This window comes from Patagioenas fasciata, chromosome 1 (genome assembly GCF_037038585.1).
Source record: "Patagioenas fasciata isolate bPatFas1 chromosome 1, bPatFas1.hap1, whole genome shotgun sequence".
Taxonomy (NCBI): Eukaryota; Metazoa; Chordata; class Aves; order Columbiformes; family Columbidae; genus Patagioenas; species Patagioenas fasciata.
Genome location: NC_092520.1, coordinates 92,997,508 through 93,020,779, shown reverse-complemented (window position 1 = coordinate 93,020,779; position 23,272 = coordinate 92,997,508). Strand labels below are relative to the sequence as shown.

Genomic DNA, 23,272 nt, shown 5'->3' with positions numbered 1-23,272 from the left:
TATAGAATATAACACTTAAAAAGCTAGCAGTGCTCTCAAAATGTGAAATTTGGCCAGCAGAAAATCCCTGGTAAATCTCACAGCCTTTTGTTTCCACATGTATTCCCTGATTTCATTAGAAACATCCCAACCTGAAATCTGAAAAACACAAACCAAAAAGCAAATTTATAAACTTTTTTTTTTTTAAAAAAAAGCAAGCAAACAAACAAAAACAAAACAGAAAACAACAACAACAAACAGCAGCTGTGCATTGGGCAGCATTTCATTTTGTCTACCCAGATGCAATTGCTACTACTCAGTTTTATTTCTCCTTATCACTGACTATGAGCTTCTCTCCATTTTCTAGGAGGAAAAATGGATTACAAAAGAAGAGGTGTGAAAAAGTACAGGGAATACATTTATAATTGTAGCCAACACTCCCCTCCTTAAACTGTTACCAAAAAAAAAAAAAAAAAAAGAGACAAGGGATTGTCATGAGGGCCACTAGGTGCACAGGGGGTTTACACTACTGTGGTACACGAAGTGCCCTGCAAATCTGCACTGCAGGCTGGATGCTGGTTGTTCCTCCAACTGCCACGTGCACTCTTTCAGTAACTGCAGCATTTTGGTATGCTTTGCAAAACGGCTGGACTACATTTTGGAGTCCAGTTTAATGTTTTTGAAATAATCTTTCTACCCACCTATCCATCCATTCATTTATTCATCAATATATCTACTCGAATTCCTATGAAATTGCTGAATTTCACATTTGGTGACAGATGGGACATGGTCTTACAGAGTATATAGCACTTGTACATTTGTACACATCTAGGAAGACAAATTAGAGAACTGGACGATCACCAACTATACAAAGTTTAACAAACAAAGTGCTGGATTTTGTACCTGGGACACAGCAACTCTGGCTGCACATACAGGCTGAGGGACAAGATGCTGGAGAGAAGCTCTGTGGAGAGGGATCTGGGGATTCTGGTCAATGGCAGGTTGAACATGAGCCAACAGTGTCCCTGGCAGCCAAGAGGGCCACCTGTGTCCTGGGTGCATCCAGCACAGCATTGCCAGCTGGGCCACGGTTGATTGTCCCACTCTGCTCTGCACTGGTGCGGCCTCACCTGGAGCACTGCATGCAGCTCTGGGCAACACAGGATAAAAAGGATATAAAGCTACTGGAGAGTGTCCGGAAGAGGGCTACAAAGCTAGTGAAGGGTTTGAAAGGGAAGCCAAGTGAGGAGCAGCTGAAGTCACTGGTTTTGTTCAGTCTGGAGGAGACTGAGGGGAGACCTCATGGTGGCTGCAGCTTCCTCACAAGGGGAGGAGGGGGGGCAGGCATTGATGTCTTCTCTCTGGTAACCCGTGATAGAACCCAAGGCAATGTCAGGAAGATGTGCCAGGGGAGGTTCAGGTTGGACATGAGGAAAAGGTTCTTCCCCCAGAGGGTGGTGGAGCACTGGAACAGGCTCCTCAGGGAGGTGTCACAGCCCCAAGCCTGACAGCGTTCAAGAAGAGACTGAACAAGCCCTCAGACACATGGTGTGAACTGTGGGGTTGTCATATGCAGGAACAGGAGTTGGACTCGATGATCCTTGTGGGTCCCTTGCAACCCAGGACATTCTATGATTCTATGAAGAATTATTTCTCTTAAACAACAGAGAACTGAGGTATACATCACTTCTCCTATAGAAGAATTTTCAAGCTTTGCAGATACTGATTCAAATTCACTGATTTATCAGAACATAGAGGTTGACTTTTATTACGGTTTCTCATACAAAATGCCATCCCAGAGATGTCAATGAAATTATTCCTACATATGGGGGGAAAGAGGTTGGGCTTAAACTGTCCTGTGTATCTCCTGAGGAAAAAAAAAAATCTTCATAGTCAAGGGCATTCTCACAGTATCGCAGTATGTTAGGGATTGGAAGGGACCTCAGAAGATCATCTAGTCCAATCCCCCTGCCAGAGCAGGAACACCTAGATGAGGTCACACAGGAACATGTCCAGGTGGGTTTTGAATGTCTCCACGGAAGGAGACTCCGCAAACCCCCTGGGCAGCCTATTCCAGTGCTCCATCACCCTCATTCTCAGTGCTCTCTGGCGTTAGTGACTATAAAATACTACAAGCAGGGAAAGTCTGCAGAAAGAATCGTTATCAGTACCATTAGCCTATTTACTGGTAATAGACCCTTGCACCTTTGAAATGGCACATAAGCCAAAACAAAAGGAACAGTACCAAACTGTTTTCTAGCAGCAATACTCTGAACTTAAATCTTCATCCACTTCCACTCTAATTGGGCAGAGAAAAATCGTTGGAGAAGCTAAATGAAAATTACTAGCCTATAAATGCCTGAGGCAAAAAAAAAAAAAAAAGCAGGGTAGGGGGGGAGAAGAGAGAGAAAGATGGGAAGTCTCATGTGAGTTTGGTTAGTGGAAGAAAAAAAACACATACTAAGTATGGCTGCATGTCATTTTTCAATTTGCTCATGTTAAATAATGATCTCTAGGGCAGAGAAAGAGTGGAGTGAAAAGGAAGAGCTCTCCCCTCATCTTGTTTAGTTTCTGCTGGTCTTTTGCAGTATCTGGTCACTGCCTGGCTATCATATAAACTTAAACATGAACCACGGGCAGTTTGGTATGTCTTCTCCTCTATCCTGGACCATGTACCTGATGAGGAAAAACAGAGCAGCCACTGGCTTTTTCGGTAAAGACTCCTTTATCTTCCTTTTAAAAAAGTTTTTCTTTGCATTGTAATGAAATAGTTCTCTTGATTATAAAGTAATAGAAAGTATTGGGTGAAAAAAATACTTTAAAGCAGTATAATTTCTGTTGGAGCAACATAAGGAAATCTCTCACTGTGTGCATGTGTGTGCCTTAAATTCCACGAAACAGTTAAGTACGTATGAGGGCTTTTGCTAGTCTGCTAAGCATGTTGCAAGCCTTTTTAACTGAATCAGTTTCTTCAGAGGAGATACTTCAAAATAGTTTTTATTTCAAATACCTGGTATGGGGGTGTCACCAAAGCTGGAAGGAATTATGTTGCTGAGCATGGCAGAGAAAGAAGATGTCTGTCCAATGGCATTTAATGTTTGGTGGTTTGCAATTTTGCAATGGCAAAGTGATCACGGAGGACCAGGTAGCACAAGCAGATGTTGTCGATTGATTTGAGTCCCAGGGTTATGATCACTAGTGATGCTCTTTTATACAAACTAAAGGCTCAGCCAATATGCTTGATGAGTTTTTAATCCCTCAAAAATGATAACAGAGTAAAAATTTTCCCATCAGAAGGTCAAAGATACCTTTTTATCACAAGAATATTTTAGACAAAATAATAGGAATCTGAACAAAACATTGACAAATTGCATAGACCCTGCCATGGTCCATTTTGCTGTGTATCTGTGGAGAATAAGACTGCCTTTTCCAGCATCACAGGTACCTCTTGCACAAGCAGTGTGCCAGAGAGAAAGATATCACACATCTTTTTTAATATTTGACGTAGTGCAAAATTTGTTTCATTTCTATAATGCTGGGGCTAGCTTTGTTCTTAGTGACTCTTTTACTGCTAGATATTTACTGAAGTAAACAAATTAGATATCTGTGTACAATAGGGGTTTATAGCAAGGTTTTAAATATTTTTGTCGTTTTGGTTTTAAAAGATCAAATGAAGACAAAAGAATGAAAGCTGGGAATGAAGAAAGCAAGATATACTATTTTTCATTCCCTCCTGAAGATTCCTTCACTTTTCCTCTCCCGTCCCGTGTTTTAGCAAGGCTATATGGCACCTTTCCCAGGGGGCTGCTGTCAACTGCAGCAAAGTTTCTTTTTGCAGTTGGACAAGGGGACAAATGTTCTTCTGATTTGTAACAGTATGTGAACCCCTTGAACTCTGAATTCCACTCATCCTAAATCAGTGCCAAAATGAGAGGATCACCATTTGTTCCTGTTGCAGAGCATTTGAGGAGATGGCATTGAACCATTTTGCAATATACCTAAGTACTAGATAAAGCCTGACACTGAGGACTTCTCGTCCCGGCACTAAGAGGTGATGGTGCAGTCTGTGACTGTCAGAGGAGCAGCCATGTGCCCCTGGGACAAGTCTGGCCTTTCCCTGGTTTGCTTCTGTAGAGCTTCACATACAGGTCAAGCACTGAAAAAACCTGTCACAGAGCTGGTGATTTTTAAAGCCTGCCACATAGCTGGGTGATTTATTAGGCTTTCTAAAAGCAAGCAAAACAGTGAGACATTATTTTTCTGACCTGTCTGGGGTACTATGATGAATACCTAGAATAAATCTTGGTGGTTTTGAGATGCTTTCTGCTTTGTAAGGTACAGGAGGTTTTGGTGGTTAACTTTTTCATATAGCCTCTTAATTTCATACTTGCTTAAGAGTATGGAATAACAAGCAATTTACAGAAGGATGACAGAATCTCAGAAGGGTTGAGGTTGGAAAGGACCTCTGGAGGGCACCTGGTCCAGGCCCCCTGCTCAAGAAGGGCCATCTAGAGCTGTTTGCTCAGGACAAATGAGAGTGTCAAGTTAGAAACATTTATTGTATTTTAGATTCTGTTTTTAACAGATAGATGTAATTCTTGCTCTGCAACACATCAAAGATACTGTAAATAGATTGTTAAGCGGCTGTCACAAGAGATGGCTTGTGTAGTGCATAAACCAAATAAGCAACTAACTTTGTTTAATATTGTCCCATGTAGGTTTGATTTAGTGGTCATAATATACACCTAAAAGTCATGCAATTATGCTTTGTGTTGGCTAAGAAATGTGAAAACATATTTTTACATATGTCTGTTGCCTAACAAAGCTAGAACTAAGGCTTTTACAGTCTCTAACTTCATAATTGTGCAAATTAGCTAGAGGAAAAACAGATTAAAATAACCTGCTGTCTCTTAAAATGAACTTGCCAATTTATAGACAGCACATTGTGCCACTGAGTATCATGTGCAACATCTGTAACTAGAAAGCAGTAGGCAAATACAATCTTGAGCTAATCTTGCAAAGCTTTGCTCACTCTACAGCAAATTTCCTTTTAAAAGAGTTGTGTGTTGTAGTTGGTCTTCAGGGAGCCATTTGTTATTACTTTCTGCCAAGAATATTTCATGCTCTTGAACAGTCTATAAGGTTAGGGTATATTTCAGGGAAGATTTGTAGAAAGGCTGAAGGTCTGGAATTATAGCTTTTCTTTTCACCTACCCTGACACAAATCAGGGCCTCACAGCTAGAACTGATTACACAGAGAACCAGCCTCATGGAGGACATTGTACCTTAGGGGAGATGGAAGGCATCAGGTTTTGTTAAGCCCTGCTAGATCATCATCCTTCTTCATGGCACTTCCATGGGAGGACAGCTCTAAAGTGGTCCCAGCCCAGCATGACTGTCTGGGGACAAGGAGGCATCAAAGAGAAAGAGGCAAGGGACAGCAAGCTGACTCACCTTGGCTGCTTCCTCCCTTCCCCTGGACCACACTCTGCTCTCTCGCTGGTGTACAGATTCTATCTTGGACAAATGGGAGTGGAGGCTTTGATACAAAGCTGAACCTCATTATAACCTCAAGGGAGATCTGTGGTTGAGATCAAAGCCAGTGGATGACATACCCGGTAGATGAAAAATGCTTAAGAAAAAAAACACCCAAGAGGAGTAGTGATAATTTCCATTAAAACAAAGTAACACTTTTGTAGCAATTATTTAGACATGTTTTAGGCCAAATTACTGGTGGTGAGGAATACCAAACTGACAGTGGAGCACTGGAACAGGCTCCTCAGGAAGGTGTCACGGCCCCAAGCCTGACAGTGTTCAAGAAGAGACTGGACAAGCCCTCAGACACATGGTGTGAACTGTGGGCTTGTCATATGCAGGGACAGGAGTCCAACTTTATGATTCCTGTGGGTCCCTTCCCACTCAGGAAATTCTATCATCCTGTGGTTCTATGAATTCTATGAGAGCCCTGGAGGTGCTACCTTCTGCTTCGGTGGAAGCAGCAGCCTGCAGCAGGGCAGCCCCAGCGAAGCCACCGTTGCCCAGTCTGGTGCTCATGGCAGACCCACTGGGCATGTAGAAGCATCCTGCAGACCTCCCACCGTACACTTGCACCCTGTTTTTCTTCCAAGGGAAGGGAAAGCATGGAGAAGGAGGTGGTTCATGCCCCTGTCACACCCCTGTCACCCCTGCAGTGCTCGTGGGTCACCCTGCCCAGGGGTGGCCTCTGACATCCCCTCTCTTCTAGTGGTTGCCAGAGGGAAGATCTCTACAACTGAGAGGCCATTCCTCCATGCTCAGCAGAGTCCGGGTGCCAGACAACAGCCATACAAGAGGTCAGTCCAGCCACATCCTAGGACTTGCAGGGAGGGAGCCCCACGACTTCTCCTGAAAGCCTCCCCCCACCTCCCCTGACCTCACTAGTGGAGAGGTGACTGTTTTTTCCTCTACAAGTTAGGCAGTCAGTTTGCCCTGTCCTCCAAACACCATGAACCTCCTGTGCCCCACAGAAGGTGCTCATGAAGAGTAAAGTCTTGGAATGGCATTGGTCGACATTGGACATGGGCTGGGGTTTGGCCAGTGTGAAATGGTGTGGGCTCACCCATCTGAGCAAAGGCACACTGCCATACCCTGCCCAAAGGTTATTTTTAAAACAGACATTTACACTGGAGTTAAGTAAGGACTTAGGCTACAGAGAGCTGAAGGAACTGCCACAGCTTAAACAGAGACATTGCTGGAAACAGGTAATTCTTCAGTGTCAGTGAGAGTGACACTGAGACTAAGAATGAGCTCTCTTTCCTAAAAACTAAAAATGAACCAGTCACTAGCACTGCTGTGCTTGGGTATCTAGACCTGTTTTGAGTTATCCTTGGGGCTTTGAGAATGGGTCCAGTGCCACCAGAAGATCCCTACGTTGATCTGTAAAAGGGCATAACTTAAGAGCTCAGAGTAGCCTGTTGTGGACATTAATGTCTTGGAAAGTCCTCATTTAACCAATGGACACAGACAGTTTCTGCAAACATCTGCATCAGCCTAGGAGTCCTCTGAAAATGATAAATATGTAAAACAGTTTTATGGGCTAAACTGTAATTGTAGTACCAAAGGAAAGTAACACTGAAAAAAAATATAAGAAGGAACTAAACAATGTGGAAAATAGACTTGTCCTTAGACAAGAAAAAGGAGAGGAGAGGGAGAGGGAGAGGGAGAGGGAGAGGGAGAGGGAGAGGAGAGGAGAGGAGAGGAGAGGAGAGGAGAGGAGAGGAGAGGAGAGGAGAGGAGAGGAGAGGAGAGGAGAGGAGAGGAGAGGAGAGGAGAGGAGAGGAGAGGAGAGGAGAGGAGAGGAGAGGAGAGGAGAGAAAAAAGAAAGAAAAGGAAAAAAGAAAAGAAAAGAAAAAAGGAAAGGAAAGGAAAGGAAAGGAAAGGAAAGGAAAGGAAAGGAAAGGAAAGGAAAGGAAAGGAAAGGAAAGGAAAGGAAAGGAAAGGAAAGGAAAGGAAAGGAAAGGAAAGGAAAGGAAAGGAAAGGAAAGGGAAAGGAAAGGAAAGGAAAGGAAAGGAAAGGAAAGAAAAGAAAAGAAAAGAAAAGAAAAGAAAAGAAAAGAAAAGAAAAGAAAAGAAAAGAAAAGAAAAGAAAAGAAAAGAAAAGAAAAGAAAAGAAAAGAAAAAAGAAAAGAGTGACATGCCACAGAGAGTATCATAAAGAAGAAACCTGCTGAGTAATTGTGGTACCTTTTGGCTCTGGGGAGGGCACATTTTGACAGGAGTGCAGAATCTAGCCTGCAGACCTCCTCCTTTCCCTGCTTGTTCCACTGTGGGAATAATCATGTAAGATTTTAATGAAGGGTAATATATCTACCTGGGCTTGTCATTCATAAACCCTGGGGCAACCCAGGGAAGACATGCATGGAAAAATTCCAAGACAGAGTTTCACCTATTTTGCAGAGCCATCACCATCAGTTGGTTGGCACAGGCATTGTTTTGCCAATGAGACCAGCTGAGCATCAAGGCCTTTTGCTATAGGATCACTAAAAGTAAGTAACATTCAGCATCCACATACAGTCCTAAGCAGCTGATGCTGAAACATCATTAACACAGAGACATCTGACAATACTGTGTGTATCCTACATAAAGCATGTGAACACACACACTTCTACTAGATTTTTCTTGTAAACTTTCATTACCAAAACAAAGGAAGAGTTATAACCTTACACACAGATAGGACTAGTTCTAGTACATCCTTTTCTTTCCTAGATCTTGTCCCACAAGTACATGCTCAGCCTAAAACTGCAAATGCATCTTACTGGCTGAAGTTCAGTAGAAGCTTAATGTGTCTATGTGACAAATGCTGGTGCCACCTTAGCACTATATGGCTTTTTAGCTGGAGGTTTTATTGTTAATCACCTTCAAGATTATCTAGATATTTTCTCTTCTTATTACTGACATTAAGGTCTATAACTGAAGAGTCTGTATTCCCGAAACTTTTCCAAATGCTAGACCACACGTCCCACAGCTGATGAATTGGCCTGTACAGGGCGGCTGCACCCTGCTGGGTATGGTGCAGATGGTACAGGGTGACATCAGCATACCCGGGCTCAGACTTGCTAAGCACAGGCAGAGTCAGGCACAGGTGGGATGTTAACTGAAGAAGAAACAATTTAGGAGATTAACTTGTGGCTTCATCTGTGGCTGTGAGAATGCATTAGCAGTGAGGAGTGTGGTTAATAGCACCTTCGCATCTCCGTCAGGCTTTCCTTCCTTCATCTCCAGTTCAATAAGGGATGCTGCGGTGAAAGTCTCAAGCACAATCCCTCTAACAGCTTGGAAGCAAAACCCTTTCTGCATGAAGTCATTGTTGTGCTGAGGAGGATTAAATATAAAGTATGCCAGGCAGTGAAGAGCAGACTGATATGAAACAGGCTCATCTGGGGGCTGAGGGCACTTGCAGAGCTTTGTGCAGGTGTAACCAGCCCCATCATCTGAGACAGACAGTGGGAGAAGTCTAGTCTATGGTGGGCAACAGCTTGTGGCCAGATCTCTGTGCCTCCTACAGAAATTAGGTACCTGAGATTTACTACCCTTAATCACACTGAGATTTACTCTAGCAGACATCTTGTGTTAGCTGTGGGTAAGGGTGCTCTCTGTGTCGGGACAGCAGTACCTGTCCCGCAGACAATACCCCTCTAACCATGGCAGCTCTTGCTGAGGCTCACACAGCAAGGGTACTGACTGCCTTTCCTGGAGGGCCGCAAAAATACTGAAGAAAATTGATTCTGTTTCACACCACATGCTGTGAATAGTTAAGGATTTGAGAGCGAAAGCTGGTTTCTGTCTCGTTCAGTCAAATTAAACCTGAAGCTCAATCTGCAATGGCCCCTTGCTGCATTCCCTCTGCAATCTCCCTGGGAAAGAAATCTCAGTCATTTGCTTGCAGCTACTGGAAATGCTCTGCAAAGTCACTGCATGGAGCATTGCAATGTGGGCGGTGAATCAGCTACCAGCACTTACCCCATAACCCTTGAATGGGTCATGGAACAAGGGGAAATGGAGAGAGAGAAATAAAACCCATCCCTTTAAAATGGGAAATGAAGGGCAGAAGGGACAGGAGGAGCAGAGAAGCCATTCCTTCACTGGGTGCCTTTGCTAATAGTATCACCTGCTGATATGAGCATCACAATGTCGTAGTGGGACTAATGTCATTGTTTTCTTCTGAACACTTCCTGTTTCATCATTCTAGTCTGTCACAGTTTCCAAATGGTAAAAGTAGTGTAGGAAGAAGGATGCAGTTAGCATCCTAATGTTCCTAGATGTTAACTCCAGTCCACAGTGTTGCAAGACCACGACTTTCCTTCTGGCAAGCCTGGGAGGGAGGGGGCCTCCCCTGGAAACTGTCTTTCTTCCTTTCTGTTATGCTGTCAGAAGCTCCCTTTCCTTAGGATTGAAGCACCTCTGCATCTTGTTGACCTGAACAACAAATCCCTTATTTGGAGAGATAATGGAAGGACATTTTGGATTCAAAAGTATTTCTATCTTAATTACATTGTCTCAAATTTGGGCCAAAGTTAGTAGTGATTTAGCCTTCTGTACAAAGTTTTGATATCACTTATTTATTTGCTTAAAAAGTGTTTATGTAATAAAATTCCCATGTAATTTGCTTCTTTACTGGCAGAGTCAGAGTCTCCCAGTAAAGAAGCCATGGACGATGACCAAGAGATTCCCATGTCAGCAGTAAAGCACAGTGGGGATGACTGGAGAAGGAGCTTTGTCCCGTGAATACACTAAGGCTTTCAATATCCTGCTTATGACCTTATAGGAACTTTTGCAATCATTTATAAATCCTACTTAATTTTAACTGAAAATCAAACAAACTGACCTGAGAAAGGCAAAGCCATACCAAGTAATTTGTATCAGATGCAGTGTGAATGCTACCGCTACATTTTGCTTATTATAATATCGCCATGGATATAGTGAACTATTTTTCCTAGACCAAGTACATTCAGTGGACTGATTCTCTGCCTGGTCAGTCACTGCTAACTGTAGGAGCAAAATACGGGGCACAGGAGGGAAATCTACCTGCACGGCTCCTAGCATAAATCAAAATATCATCAGGGCTTCTCCAATATGATTCAAGCTGGCCAGAGCGCTCAAGGTCATCTGATAGCCGAGCTGCAGTTCCTGCTCGCCCTCGTGAGGGGCTGGAGCAGAGAATAAAGTAGTTATATTAATTCTGTGCCATCTGCTGAATCCTTCTTATGCCAGAGTTGTTCCTTGCTGTCCAGGTGAGTCACATTTACTGCTCCTTTTAAATGTCCTGTAACAAAAGGAGCCTGACTTTCCTTTTTATTTTTTACTTTTTTTTTTCCTCCTTTTTTTTTGGTCCCATTTGCTGGTACAAGGCATCTGTAGTGTTCCTACCAGAGCAGAAGATCAAAAGCCCAAATGTTACAATTAGTGCTGGAGGTGGTTATGGTGTGAACCTGAGTACATAAAATGCCACAGAAAACACTAGGTGTGGGTGATGTTATCTGCATTAATCTAGGTATGTAATGAGCATAGTATAATGACAAACAATGCGTATTTTTTAAGTCTCCAAACCAGCAAGTACTTATACCAGATGGCAGCTTTTCAACAATTTCCATTCCCTTCTCCACCCCATACTCTAAAGTATTTCTAGTAATTGGCTTCTCCTCTGGGGATTAACCACAGCAGAATCATATTAAATGACTTATTTTCCTTGCTTAGCCTTTCCCCCTCCTCCTCCTTTTAATTTTGAACCATGCAGAGCAAGAAATCATTCAGAAGCCCTGCGTGTTTTTGTGTGTTTCTTTCCTGCAGCCCTTTCAAATGTCTTCAAAATCATCTGGGCTTCTAGGTCTTACCATATATCCTGGTGCTTTTTGGCTTCACTTCTACTATTTCTTAAACTTTCCCCTCCAAGGTGCTTGTCAAGCTCTGACTTGAAAAGTTCAAGTGATGTTGAATCTGCAGCTTCCCTGGGAGCGTATTCTCCTACCTATTTGATCTTAGGATCAACGTTGCCCCTGCTCTTGAAACTGAACTTGTTTTACTTCAGTTGGCATCTGTTATTTCTTGTCTTATCATTTTTCATTAAGGAAAACAGTTCCTCCCCTTCCTCTTTATAGTTGTCTTTCATGTACTTGTAAACCACAGTCACACTGTCCCCTTGGCTTCCCTTTTACCCCAAATTATATGTATGTATTTAATTCCTTTAATCTCTCCATATAGGTTCCTTCCAGTCCTTTAATCACTGTAGTTGCCCTTCTCTGTAATCTCTCGCATTCACTGATACACAGCCCATAACACAGTGTTCAGGACTAAACCCGTTGCTCTCACTGGGATTTGAGTGCTGGGAAAATAAGACTGGATGTTCCCTCAGCTCTAGATGTGATCACTCTGCTTCTGCACCTCTATGTAGCCTCTCCCTGCTTATTGTTAGGGACCCAAACTTCACTTCGAGGAAGGAAAAATGTGCTATATCCTAACTGCACAGGAATGCATTTCACACATCTGGCCCACAGGTATGAGGAGCAGACACAAGACCAAATGCCGAAAAGTATTTTTGCAGTGGCAACTTTAACCCAGTCTCCACGCTTACATGTTTATTAACAGCCATGTAAGACCAAGGAGAAAACTGTCTCATTGGTGACATTCCAGAGAGCATTTTTAAAGCCAGATTTGGATGCTTCTTGTGCAGTAGAGGAGGAGAGAGGCCCCCTTGCTCTCTGCCTGGCTCTGTGGCCCTGGGTGAGCGAGCACACACTGCACACCTGCACGCCGACACACACCCGCAGCAGGCGAGCACAAGAATGAGCCCAGCCTTAGCTTTGGACCTTAACAAAGCTCCCAGCAAAGCTGAACCAGCCTGACTAAGCAGGATAAAGGAAGGGGGGGCATCAACACAGGCTGCTGCTGCAGTAACTTCATGATAATTAAATCTCCCCCTTGAAGAAATGAGGAGGAAGGTTGCTGTGAAGGAATGTCCCCAGGGACATGCTGCTTCAGTCACGCAGTTGAGTGCACTGTGTTGCTGTGCATTGAAATCGCATCTGCATCGATAGGCCAAATAATGTTTCATCACTCATCCTTCTGGGGCTCTGCCTGGCCTGAGCTCCTCCTTTGGCTGTTGGTTTAACTCATTCCTTCACTCAGCAATACCCTCAGTGGACCTGCAGTCACCCATAGGCCTGTAAAACCAGAGCTAATGTTGAATGCAAATTCATAGTTTAGCCTCTTCTGAAAATTGTCCTTCCCCAGGTGTATTCTGCTTGCTGCCCATTGCTGCCACCACTTGATAGTTTGAGTCAAGAGAGGCACAGCCCTCTGGCTTGCAGTTTCTGAAGAATGAGGGTGGTGAAATGGTAAAAAATAGCTCCCTTTGTATATAGGTCCGTGACCTTGCCATCTATGTCCCAAATAACATGCCAGCTATTCAGGCATATAATTCTTCACGCCTTCAAAACAGGAGTCATATCTGCCTTCTAAAATATTTTGATTGGCAAGAGCATGGATTGGTCTGTCCTTTTTGAAAAGAAAAAGGTTTACAGCTTCTGACCAGAAAGAACGAGACAGGCTTTTGACCACTGTTATCACCTGGAGGTCCTAAAAAGGGTGGAGAGTCCTTTGGAACTTTCTCAGTGGTAAACTTGGCTCACAAGTAATAAGATATCCAAGCTAGAGAAACTGAATGAGTGAGTAACCTTGTATCAGTTAGCAGAGATCAAAGACAAAATCCCTGGAGGGGTTTAGGCACTTTCCCCTCCCTCAAAGGGATAGGGGCTAGGCATACACCTGTGTAGTCCTGGCCAACCGAACCACATTTCCCCTGCATCATGCTGGCCATCTCACACCTTATTCTCAGTGGCATCATATATGTATACTTTACATAACAGGATTAAATAAGCATTTTTCTTTACTGGCTGCTGCTTTTATCTGTGCAATGTTTCATTATTCCAGTAGCCCAAAAATAATTTAATATAGGTTTTTTTCAGGTTCGTCAGTGAAATCACCCATGATGGTAACTGCTATGCAATAAATATTAATATTTGTAGGAGCAATTCAGAAGCCTGATCCTACTAATATAATTCACAGGCAGTAACCTACTGATTTGTCACTAGTAGAAGCAAGGCACACTGACATGACTATAAACATATTTAAGAGGGCCTTAATAAATATATTAAATTAATTCAAGTGCAAGAGGTTGGAGCTGACCCAATGGAATAATGCCACATTAAGCCCAGATTCTCCTAACAATTGTGTACATAATTGCATTGCCCAAAGAGATTTCTATTGCATTCAGCAGAAACACTGCTAAGAATAAGATTAGGCATGTTTCTAAGTGTTGGCAAGATCGGGGTCTGTAGCAAGTTCTCTCAGTTTGTGTTCATACGATACATACGCCAACTCTGTTAAGGTGTGCATTTCTCCTTTAACAAGATGTTTTTTTGCCTGTCTTGTGTCAAGTTTTCTCCCATCCTGCACAAATCCAAACCATGCAAACAAGTGTCCATCGCTGCTTGCTTGGCTAGAGAGTATTTATCTGTGCAATAGGAACTTGCATTGTGTTCAGGTTCTAATTCGCCCTTTGCAATTTAGGCTGTTTAAAATTCATCCCTAAATTGTTGCTCCTTCTCTCATATTTCCGAAGCTTTTGCTTAACAGTATTATGTAAAAAGCTTGGTGCTTTGTGGTCAAGTAATCCTGTACGACAGAGGCAAGGCATGGTAGATAGAGATTCACTTGTGGTTTGTTTACGGCTGTAATAAATTGGTGTCAAAATACAAATGTAAGCTATGCTGAATGTGAATTGGTAAAGTTATAATACCAGTTGTGATCCCTGCTTCAAAAGTATTCCTGCACAAAAGACAGACTGTCCAAGCGTAAGTCTTAGCATTAGGGATGCTAAAAAGTCTTACCAGGTGAGAAGAATCATCTGCGTTAAATATCCCGCATCGTTTCCTTACTTTGCCTTATCACTGATATCCCCGCAAACTGCTTAACTCATTAACTGCTATTCTTCCAGAGTACACGCACAAGATATACTAAGGGGACAGTAAATTCCTACGAGTTCTTCTCTTTGTCATGCAGAAACAAAATCACAAGGAGGTCGATAAATTTAATTAGCTAAACAAACTTTAAAGAACCAAACCAAACCAAATCAAAACACGCGTGTAGTGAGTGTTAGTAGGCATGTAAAATATATAGCTTAATCTGTATAAAAATATCGTCACCATGGTATTTTCCCTATCTACCCTCCCTTATTTAACTACTAACCTTGCAAAAGTTTGCCTTCTGTGCAGTTTAAAAAGAATACCGTCATCTTTAGTCTACATTAACGCCTTTCATTTCAGCATTGCTAATGCTGCTAAGTTGTAGAAAACTGTAAGCATGTAGTATTTTCTGCGTCTCCTGTTAAATCGTGGCATTTTGTATCTTTCTCACTATCCACACACGTGTAATAAGATCGGTTTGTTTTATACTTATAATGAGTTCAGATTAAGATGGGATGCAAAGCAGCGAGTGAAATTCAGCTCGATATATTCATTAATTTAAATATAAAATACTCCTACCTCTTGGGTAAAAATAAATAAATAAATAAATGGAACACCACGCACAACTAAGTGCGTATTTCCATATTTTAAGCGATGTATCTAGATGTACGTACACCAGTAAAATAACCCTTCTTATCTCTTCAATGGCCGTAAAAAGTTATCAGCCATTAGTATACCCCAGATGGCTTTTAAGCTGTAGTTTGTAACAACCATTTGCCCGTATAATCTTTTTTCCTTAAAACAAAAGGAATCGTCTCCCTAATAATTTTAATTTGAGATAGTGTCATACAAGAAAGAAGTAAACGTGTAAGAGACAGAATTTAAAAAAAAAAAAAAAAAACAAACACGCACACAAACCATAGAAACCATAGAATCTACGTGAACTAGAGATCTTTCTGCACCGCATTTGCTTGCTGAAAACAGGGACCTGTTGCGAGTGCGGCGGAGGGCAGGCTGAGCCGCCCCCTACCCGGGTCGGCACTCCCACCAGCGCTTGGAGGAGCTGGGGGTGCACAGAAAACCGGCCCCCCATCCTTTGGCAGAGGGGAAGGAGGCAAGGGGCCAGATTATGCGAAGACGAAACTGTAACCCTCCGGCGCGGAGATTCCGCGAAGCAGCTCCGGGCGCGGAAGGGCAGCCCTGCGATGGGCAGCCCAAGGCGCGGTGCCACCGAACCAAACCCCCCGCAAAGGGACAGCGGGGCACAAAGGGGCAGTCGGAGCCTTGCAACTCCCCGCAGAGGGGAAGGCACTCCTGACCCGCACTTTAGAGATGCGAGAGAACCCACACCTGACGCTTGTGCCCTCTCTGTGTGGAAGGCTGCGGCGCCTCTTCCTGGACTGAGTTGTGCTGCAGGGGTCTCCACGCAGGAAGCCCTGTTTCGCAGGGCACACTGAGCACCCCTCTCCCCAGCAGCAGGCTCCGGAGAGGCAAAAGCCGATTTCTCTCACCGAGGGCGCTCAGCCCGCTCTCAGTTTAATTGCATGTAAACTAGGTAGTGTGAATGGCAAGAGCTCGCTCCGCTCCCGTTCCCACAGGTCGCGGGGTGTCAAAACGCGTACGGACCTCTATTTTCCCAACTCCAGAGCGTTTCCAAAGTGGGTGTCGGCAAAACTGAGGTTGCCCTCTGTCCTGTCTTCGCCCAGCCATGCGGGCCCCGAGGTGAGGGAAAGCCGCGGGCGGCGTGGGGTGGGTACCGGGGTCTCCCGGTCAGCCGCCGCGCAAGGCGGCTCTCCTCACGAAACCGCGCCCCAGGGGATGCGGGGGATCGCGTCTCCCTCGGGACAGAAGCCACGCGTGGGCACTGGTAGGGACAGACCGTACTGGCTGCAGCAGGCCGAGCAAGCGAGTGGCCGCCCTCCCCGGGTATCGCGCAGTGGCCCCCCTCCCCGGCTTTTATCCGCCGGACGGGCGGAGGGCCCCCTCTGCCGGCCCCGCCGCGGAGCTGCACCGAGGACCGCCCCCGGGACCGCCGCCGCCTTGCGCAAGACCCGGCGGCGGGCAGCAGCCCCGGCTCCCTCCCTGCGGCCCTTTCCGAGTCCCGGTAGTGTCACCTCCGCGGCCGCGCCCACCCCACGAACACAGTCCCATCCACCCCGCCGCAGCTGCTGTCGCTCCCCTTCAAAGTCCAGCCGGCCCCGGGGAAGCGCGGCCGGCCGCCGCCGCGGCTGCTGAGCTGGCGGGGGCGGCGGAGGAGGAGTTGTCCCGCGGGTGGCCGTGCCGGCGGGAACGCGGCGGGGAGAGGAAACACGGGAGAACGAGTGGTGTGAAATTGCACGGAGGGAACCCCACGTCTGTGTCGAGAGCGCGGCGGGGACAGACTGGGGCTTCACCTCGACGGCCGCAACGGGTAGGGTTCGCCCCATTCCCAGCCCGGGTAACGCCAGCTGCGGCGAGCCCACGGCATTGATGACCAGAACCCAAAAAAAAAAAAAAAAAAAAGAAAAAAGAAATAAAACCATCGAAACAAACAAACAAACAAAAAACAAACAAAAAAAACCAACCAAAACATACAACCCATCCCGAAAGGACAGCCACGCCTCTACCCAGCATCGTCGTTACCGGCTTCACGGGCCCAGGCTGGCTGGCAGGGCAGGCGCCGGCGGCCCGCTGCTGCCCGTACGGCGCGGCCCGCCCGCCGGCCCGGCCTTGCCCCCGGCGGTGCTGCCGGCAGGCGCGGCCGGTGGGTGGGTTGTGCCGAGGGGGGAATGACTCCCGGCTGGGAGCCCGGCGGCCGCCCCGACATGTCGAGCGGCGATGGGCGCCCCTCGGGGCCGCGTCCTTGTCCACGGGAGCGGGAAGCAGAAGGGCTGACAGAAGACGCCAGCCCGGCAGCGGCTGCCTCGGAGGCTGCCAGTCCAGGTGTCCCTCTGTACGGCTGCAACCCCCTCCGCGGGCGGGGGAAGACGCCCCGGAGCAAATGCCGCCGGGAGCTCGCACGGGGGACGCGGGACTCCCGGGCGATGTCCGCGGTGCTGTGGGAACAATGCGGGTCACCCGCCGCTCCTCGGGGGCGGCTGGTCCGTAAATGAAGGGCAAGCGGAGACAGGCAGACCGGGGGTCGCGCCGCTCTGGCTGCCCTAACCACCCCGTGTCAAACCGCAGGCGCGGAGAACTCTGCACACAGCTGCGGCGGGCCGCCCCCAGTGCCTTTGCGGTGGGTTGGGGGAGCGGTAGACCGCGGTCCTCCCGTGGGTGTGTGGGTGCGCGGCGTGTGCGCGGTTGCGGTGTCCGCGGAGTCCCGCCGACCCGCCGCTCACCCCCCGCGCCCCACAGTAGCGGCGGCGGGCGCGCCAATTCCAGGAGCCCCTGGCCCGCGGCCGCGCCCTGGCTGCTCCCGGAAAGGGCTGTGATTGGCCGGCGCCCTCCCCGTATGCAAAGCAGCCGGGGGAATGACATTCCTCCGCACTCCGCCCGCCGCAGCCAACTCGCTCCCGGCCACCTCCATTCATCCCGGCGGCTGCAGCGGCGGCGGGCGCAGGGCGCCGGGCGGGCGCCGCGGACTCCAATCCAGCGCGGCGGAGCGCGGAACAGCAGGACCCGGCCCGGCTCTGCTCGGTTTGGCCCCGCCCGGCGGAGCCCCGGTGCTGTGGGCGGCCGGCCGCCAGGAAGCTTGAGTTTCTCCCAGCTCACGTGAAGATCCGAGAGGTCTCCGCTGTGGAAATGCGCTTTCTCTGAGCGGCCGTCTGGGCCGGAGGCTGTCACTTCTAACCCTGGCTGGCAACTTCAGGGGTTTGGTCTCCCCCGGTTCTTTCCGTCTCTCTGTGTGGGGGTCAGCGGTTCCACTACCCCCGCCCGCCGCCACCTCTTCTTTTGCGGAAGGAAAGCTTTCACTCGTTCAAAAGTAGTGGCTTTTTTTTTGTTATTATTCCGTATTTTTTAAATTATTGCTGGTTGGTTGCTTTTGGCTTTTAGTGTGTGCGTGTGCGTGGGGACTCTCCGCGCAGGCTGGCTCTATCCATCCCGCTGGCTGGAGGCGGCCGAGAGAAAAGCCATGTTTCCGAAAGCAGGCTTCCACCTGCTGCGGTTAAAATATTACTAAGCAGCCGGTTCCTGTGGCCGAATTAGAGGAAGACTGCCTCAGATACCGAAAAAAAAAGAATTGGCAATGACTGCCGAAGTTGTTGCAGACTGTTGGTTTGACTGCTGAAGAGGACGTGAGTGAGAGAGAGAGAGAGCGCTGTTGCACACACAAAACCACAGAGACAACCCACAATTTAACCAACATCCCCAAACCCAAGTTTTCAGCTGTGGACCTTTTAGCCTCAGAGCCTGCGATCGGCTGCGACCTTTCTTTAAAATTATGAAAGACGTTATGGCAAAGACAAGTAAAAAGACAGAGATTTAAAGCTTGAATGCCCTGCACTGAGCTTCCTTTCTTTTTTATTTTTGCGCAAGAGTGATTGAAAGGTCATGACATGATTACTCTTAGAGCAATGCGAACCAAACTACTGAAACCGATTTTCAAGGCTGCTTAAAAATAATCTTGCCTAGAACATTAATGGATTCCTGTTGTGTTTAAATTCTCTACAGATTATATTGTAAATATTTTATGAAGTACAGTATATGTGCGTGTGTGTGCGTGTACGTGAATACATATACAGTTGTAGCCAGCTGACCTTTGATCAGTCTAGCTCGCGTACTGCCTTCTCTGAAGACTGGCCCCGAATTTCCCTCTCTTAAAGAGCGATTTTTACCTACGGAAGACGCTGATGTATTTGGTTTCTCTTGGGACTGTAGAGAAATCACCTGGAAGAAACTGATAGGCAACTAACTCTCTGGGAAGCCTAGGCTTTGCATGTGTTTCTGACCGCGTCTTGTGTTAGACTTGCGTAATTTTTTCCACGTTGCTTGGGAGTTTGGAAGGAGTTTTCCCTCCGGTAACTTTCTGTGTCACGGCTGCGGGGTAGATGCACAGGCGTCGCGGTAAAGCCCCGCACGGACGACCTTTTCGCTTATCGGATTAAAGTGATCTGTTCCGCAGCGCCAGGACGCCAAGAGTTAAGTCTCGGCGTGCTCGCTATCTCAGCCGCCTTCAGCAAAAAATTAACTTTGGGGACTGGCGTAGAAACAAGTTTCTCCCTGGTCCTCAGCCTGTATCCGTTTATGTTGGTCCCCAGAGAGCAGATCGCTGAAGAGTTACGCTCATTTCGCTTTTTTGTAAAAACTCTGTGGAGGTCTTTCACTCAAAAGGCTTGTTGTGATGCGTATCCCCGTAGATACCAGCACCAGCCGCCGCTTCACGCCGCCCTCCACCACGCTGAGCCCGGGGAAGATGACCGAGCCGCTGCCGCTGCCCGGCGCCGAGCACAGCGGCGCCTTGCCGGGGAAGCTGCGCAGCGCCGACCGCAGCATGGTGGAGGTCCTGGCGGATCACCCCGGGGAGCTGGTGCGCACCGACAGCCCCAACTTCCTCTGCTCCGTGCTGCCCACCCACTGGCGCTGCAACAAGACGCTGCCCATCGCCTTCAAGGTACGTCTGCCCGCTCCCGAAAATCGCGCTTCGTGGGGACATGGGCGGCGGGAAGGGCAAGGCGGGGGAGGACGAGGCAGGATGCGCGCCCGGCAGCTGAGGGGACACAAGGCGTCGACCCCTGGGCTCGGACCCGCACCCGGCCGGCCGGGACGCCTTGCACCGGCGGGGAGGCCACGTCGGGGCCGGCAGTAGGTCACAGCCGACTGTCACGCGTCCTTCCATCCTTCCTTCCGCGGTCGCCGACACTCGCGACAGCGTGGGAAGGCGTGGGGAGAACGGTCGCGGAGCGGCTCTCGGCCGGGCACCGGGCAGCAGCGAGCCGTGGCAGCTGGGGCATGCGATGGGCTGGGCGGGCTTCCTCCTGCCGCTGTCTCCCTCTTCGGCCCATTCATAACTCTGCTAGCGAGGGGCGGCTCTGCTCAAGGTAAAAAGACAAAAAAAAAAAATCTAAAAAAAGAGTTTGGCTGCCCTGGGGGCCAGATGTCGGCGCAGCCCGTTGCAGACGGATCATGCAGGCGTCCCGTAACTGAGGGAGCCCCGGGCTCCCCCAGAAGCCGCCCACAGCGGCGGCGGGTCCCTCTGCAGGCAGCCCCGCGGCGAAGCGCCCTGCTGGGGCTGCCACCCACCGGAGTCAACGGCCCGCTCCCATGGTCGTGCCCGCACCGAGCGCCCGGTGGCTCTAGCCGACCCCGCTCCGGAGGTGACTGACTTCACCCCGCCAGGCTGCCTCGGGGCTCTTCGGAAAAAAATACCTCTTTCCTTTTTTTTTTTTTTTTATAATAGTAAATGTTGGGGCCTACCCTGAGTAGGCGCTGCAGCCGCTTGAACGTCTGTTTCCAGAGCCCCTTGCTAAATATGTACTTGATAGTTCAAGTAAAACCGCGGCAAAAGACGTTGGGGGAGGCATAACCCAGTTCCCCCCGGCCCCGGGCCGCCGGCGACGGCTCTGCTGGGTGAGACGGGGTGCAGGATCGGGACCGGGCCCCTGCCAAGAGGTGATCCCCGTACCGGGGGAATAATTGCTGCCCTTTCCTCCCCCACCCGGCCTGCTTTCCCGTTATCCGGGTTCTAGTAAAATTCATCCCACTCTTGGTCAAGCCCTTTTTTGACTTCGGTCTATCGCTAACTTCTTGAATGCACTTGTTTTCTTGCTACTGATGTAGATACTTTTTCGAGCTAGGAAAAGAAAAGGTAATTATTGTCGTTATCCTTTTCTCTGAGGCGGGAACCGCAGAGACATGCAGGTCCCTAGGAGCCCCGGGGTTAGATTTAGGATCGGGATTTGTAAGGTTCGTGCTTTCTTTTGCGATCACTGCTAAACACCGACCGCCTCAGTACAACTTTTTTGAAGGCGACCAAACCGGAGTCTTTCCGCTATTTTTTGAGGGAAGGAGAAACGAGGGAGAAGGGTATCAGTTCAGCTCCCAAAGCTTTGGGAAATCCTGCTGAGGACGCGGCTTTAGTGAAAAGTTTTATTACGTCAGGGGAGTCTTCTTGTTTTACGAATGTATGAGTCTGGGGAAAGGAGGGGGTAAACGGCAGCGTCTGTTCCTAAATTCATACATTTAGATTAATTATTATACTGTCACCCACGCACCAGGCAACTGCTGCTAATTACTCGGGAAGCTCTCCTCCTGGAAAGCTGAGTTACCGCGTGGAGCAGGCGTGAAAACCCGCTCCGCCCCGCCGGGAAGGGAGATAAGCGAAGTCCCCAGACGTGGCCGGTGTTCCTCACGGGGGTTCCCTGCGGCCGGAGGCCACCGCGGCGGTTCTCCGCCGTGCCACGCGTGGCCGTGCCCGGGCCGCGCTCCCAGCCCCGGGCATCTCCCGGCAGGGAAGGGCGGGACAAGAGGAGGTTCTTCCCGCTCCTGCTCGGCCGTCCAAGCCGCTGGCGGAAAGCAGTACCGCCGCTCGCCCCCGGCTCGCCCCCGTGTCCAGACAATGGTAGCCGGCAACGACCGTGGCCCCACTCCCCCTCTCCTTCCCGGGCAGGGGGGCTTCTGGCAGCAGGCGTCTGCCCTGGTTATGTGAAAATTGCCCGCGGAAAACAGTCTCCGGGGGCTGGTTTCGGGAGATATCCAAGACCGCTCTCATTTCTCATTCCGTCCGCCCCCGCAGCTAATGAAACCCTCCGTTTTACCTAGGAAGCCCGTTCCCAACTTCTGCAAACAGAGTAAAGGGTCAGGTTCTCCAAACAGACCAAAGCAAGGGTTTGTAAGACTGGGATCGTTTAACCTAGAAATTGGCAATAAAAAAAAAAAAATACCCACCCAAAACACCCCCCCCCCAAAAAAAAAACCCCACAACAACCAGAAAAAACTAACAAACAAACAAAAACAAGCAAAACCAAAACAAACAAACAAACAAAAAAAACCACAAACCGAGAACACCGGAGGGGGTTTCCTTACAAGCTCCCGCAATGTTGTACTGGGAGGCACCTGCTTTGCAGAGGCGCTCGGCGCTTGTCGTCCCCCTCTCAGAGCTCCCGCTGTGGACGGCCGAGAAATAAGTCCTGAAATAATTTGCCACGTATAAAACAATCCCATTGGCTTCATCCTAAATATTGAATATTCTCAAAGGCGTTTTTAAAAGTCGTAATTCTGAAGATCATTTGGAACACGAACTAGAATATTCAGTTCAGATCATTCCTATGCTGACAATATCTTATTTGCATCTGACAAAAAAAAAAGCACCGAGTTTTATCGGGTATTTGCTAACAACCATTGCATCAATAGAGAGACAGAGAGTCTTTTCACACTTCCTTAGAAAAATTCACTCATGATGTTTAATATTGAGGGTCAGGATATTATTTCAAACCAAAATAATAATTTCCATTTTTTCTAAAATAACGATTCTGAGAAACTTAGAAAATTATATATGATAACTCTAAAAAGGTGTTACGTAGATTCATTGTCAAAATGCTATTCAATAAGAATCTAAGTCTTAATTTAAAAGCCCAATTTTGTTTGATTGAGAAATAGGTAATTTAGATACCCGACAGCACTGCAACCCCAATATGCTTTTTGCTTCTCTACATATTTTTAAGAGCTAAAGAGTACAACAAAGTACTAGATAACTCCAGTCAGCAAGTCTCAACTTATCTGTTTAGTCTTTTTTCTAATGTAAATGTTTGTATTTCTGTTTCTATTGTCTGTGACTTTTAACTCTAGTTTATTTTCTGACCTGTGTAATTTTTATACTCGTTTCTAATATTTGCTTCGTATATCTTATAGCTGAAGTTGTCTTCAGTGTAATTTGA

At 47.6% G+C, this 23,272-nt stretch overlaps 1 protein-coding gene across 2 annotated transcripts in view; it reads left to right on the top strand.

Annotated features, from left to right (window-relative positions):
* The window catches only part of RUNX1 (RUNX family transcription factor 1), a 178,497-nt gene that overhangs the window by 80,910 nt on the left and 74,315 nt on the right, over nt 1-23,272 (top strand). For both annotated transcript variants that reach the window (XM_065846673.2, XM_065846666.2), the window contains exon 3: nt 19,757-20,010. In XM_065846673.2, coding sequence (XP_065702745.1) covers nt 19,757-20,010 — 254 coding nt within the window. The remainder of the gene's footprint in view (nt 1-19,756; nt 20,011-23,272) is intronic.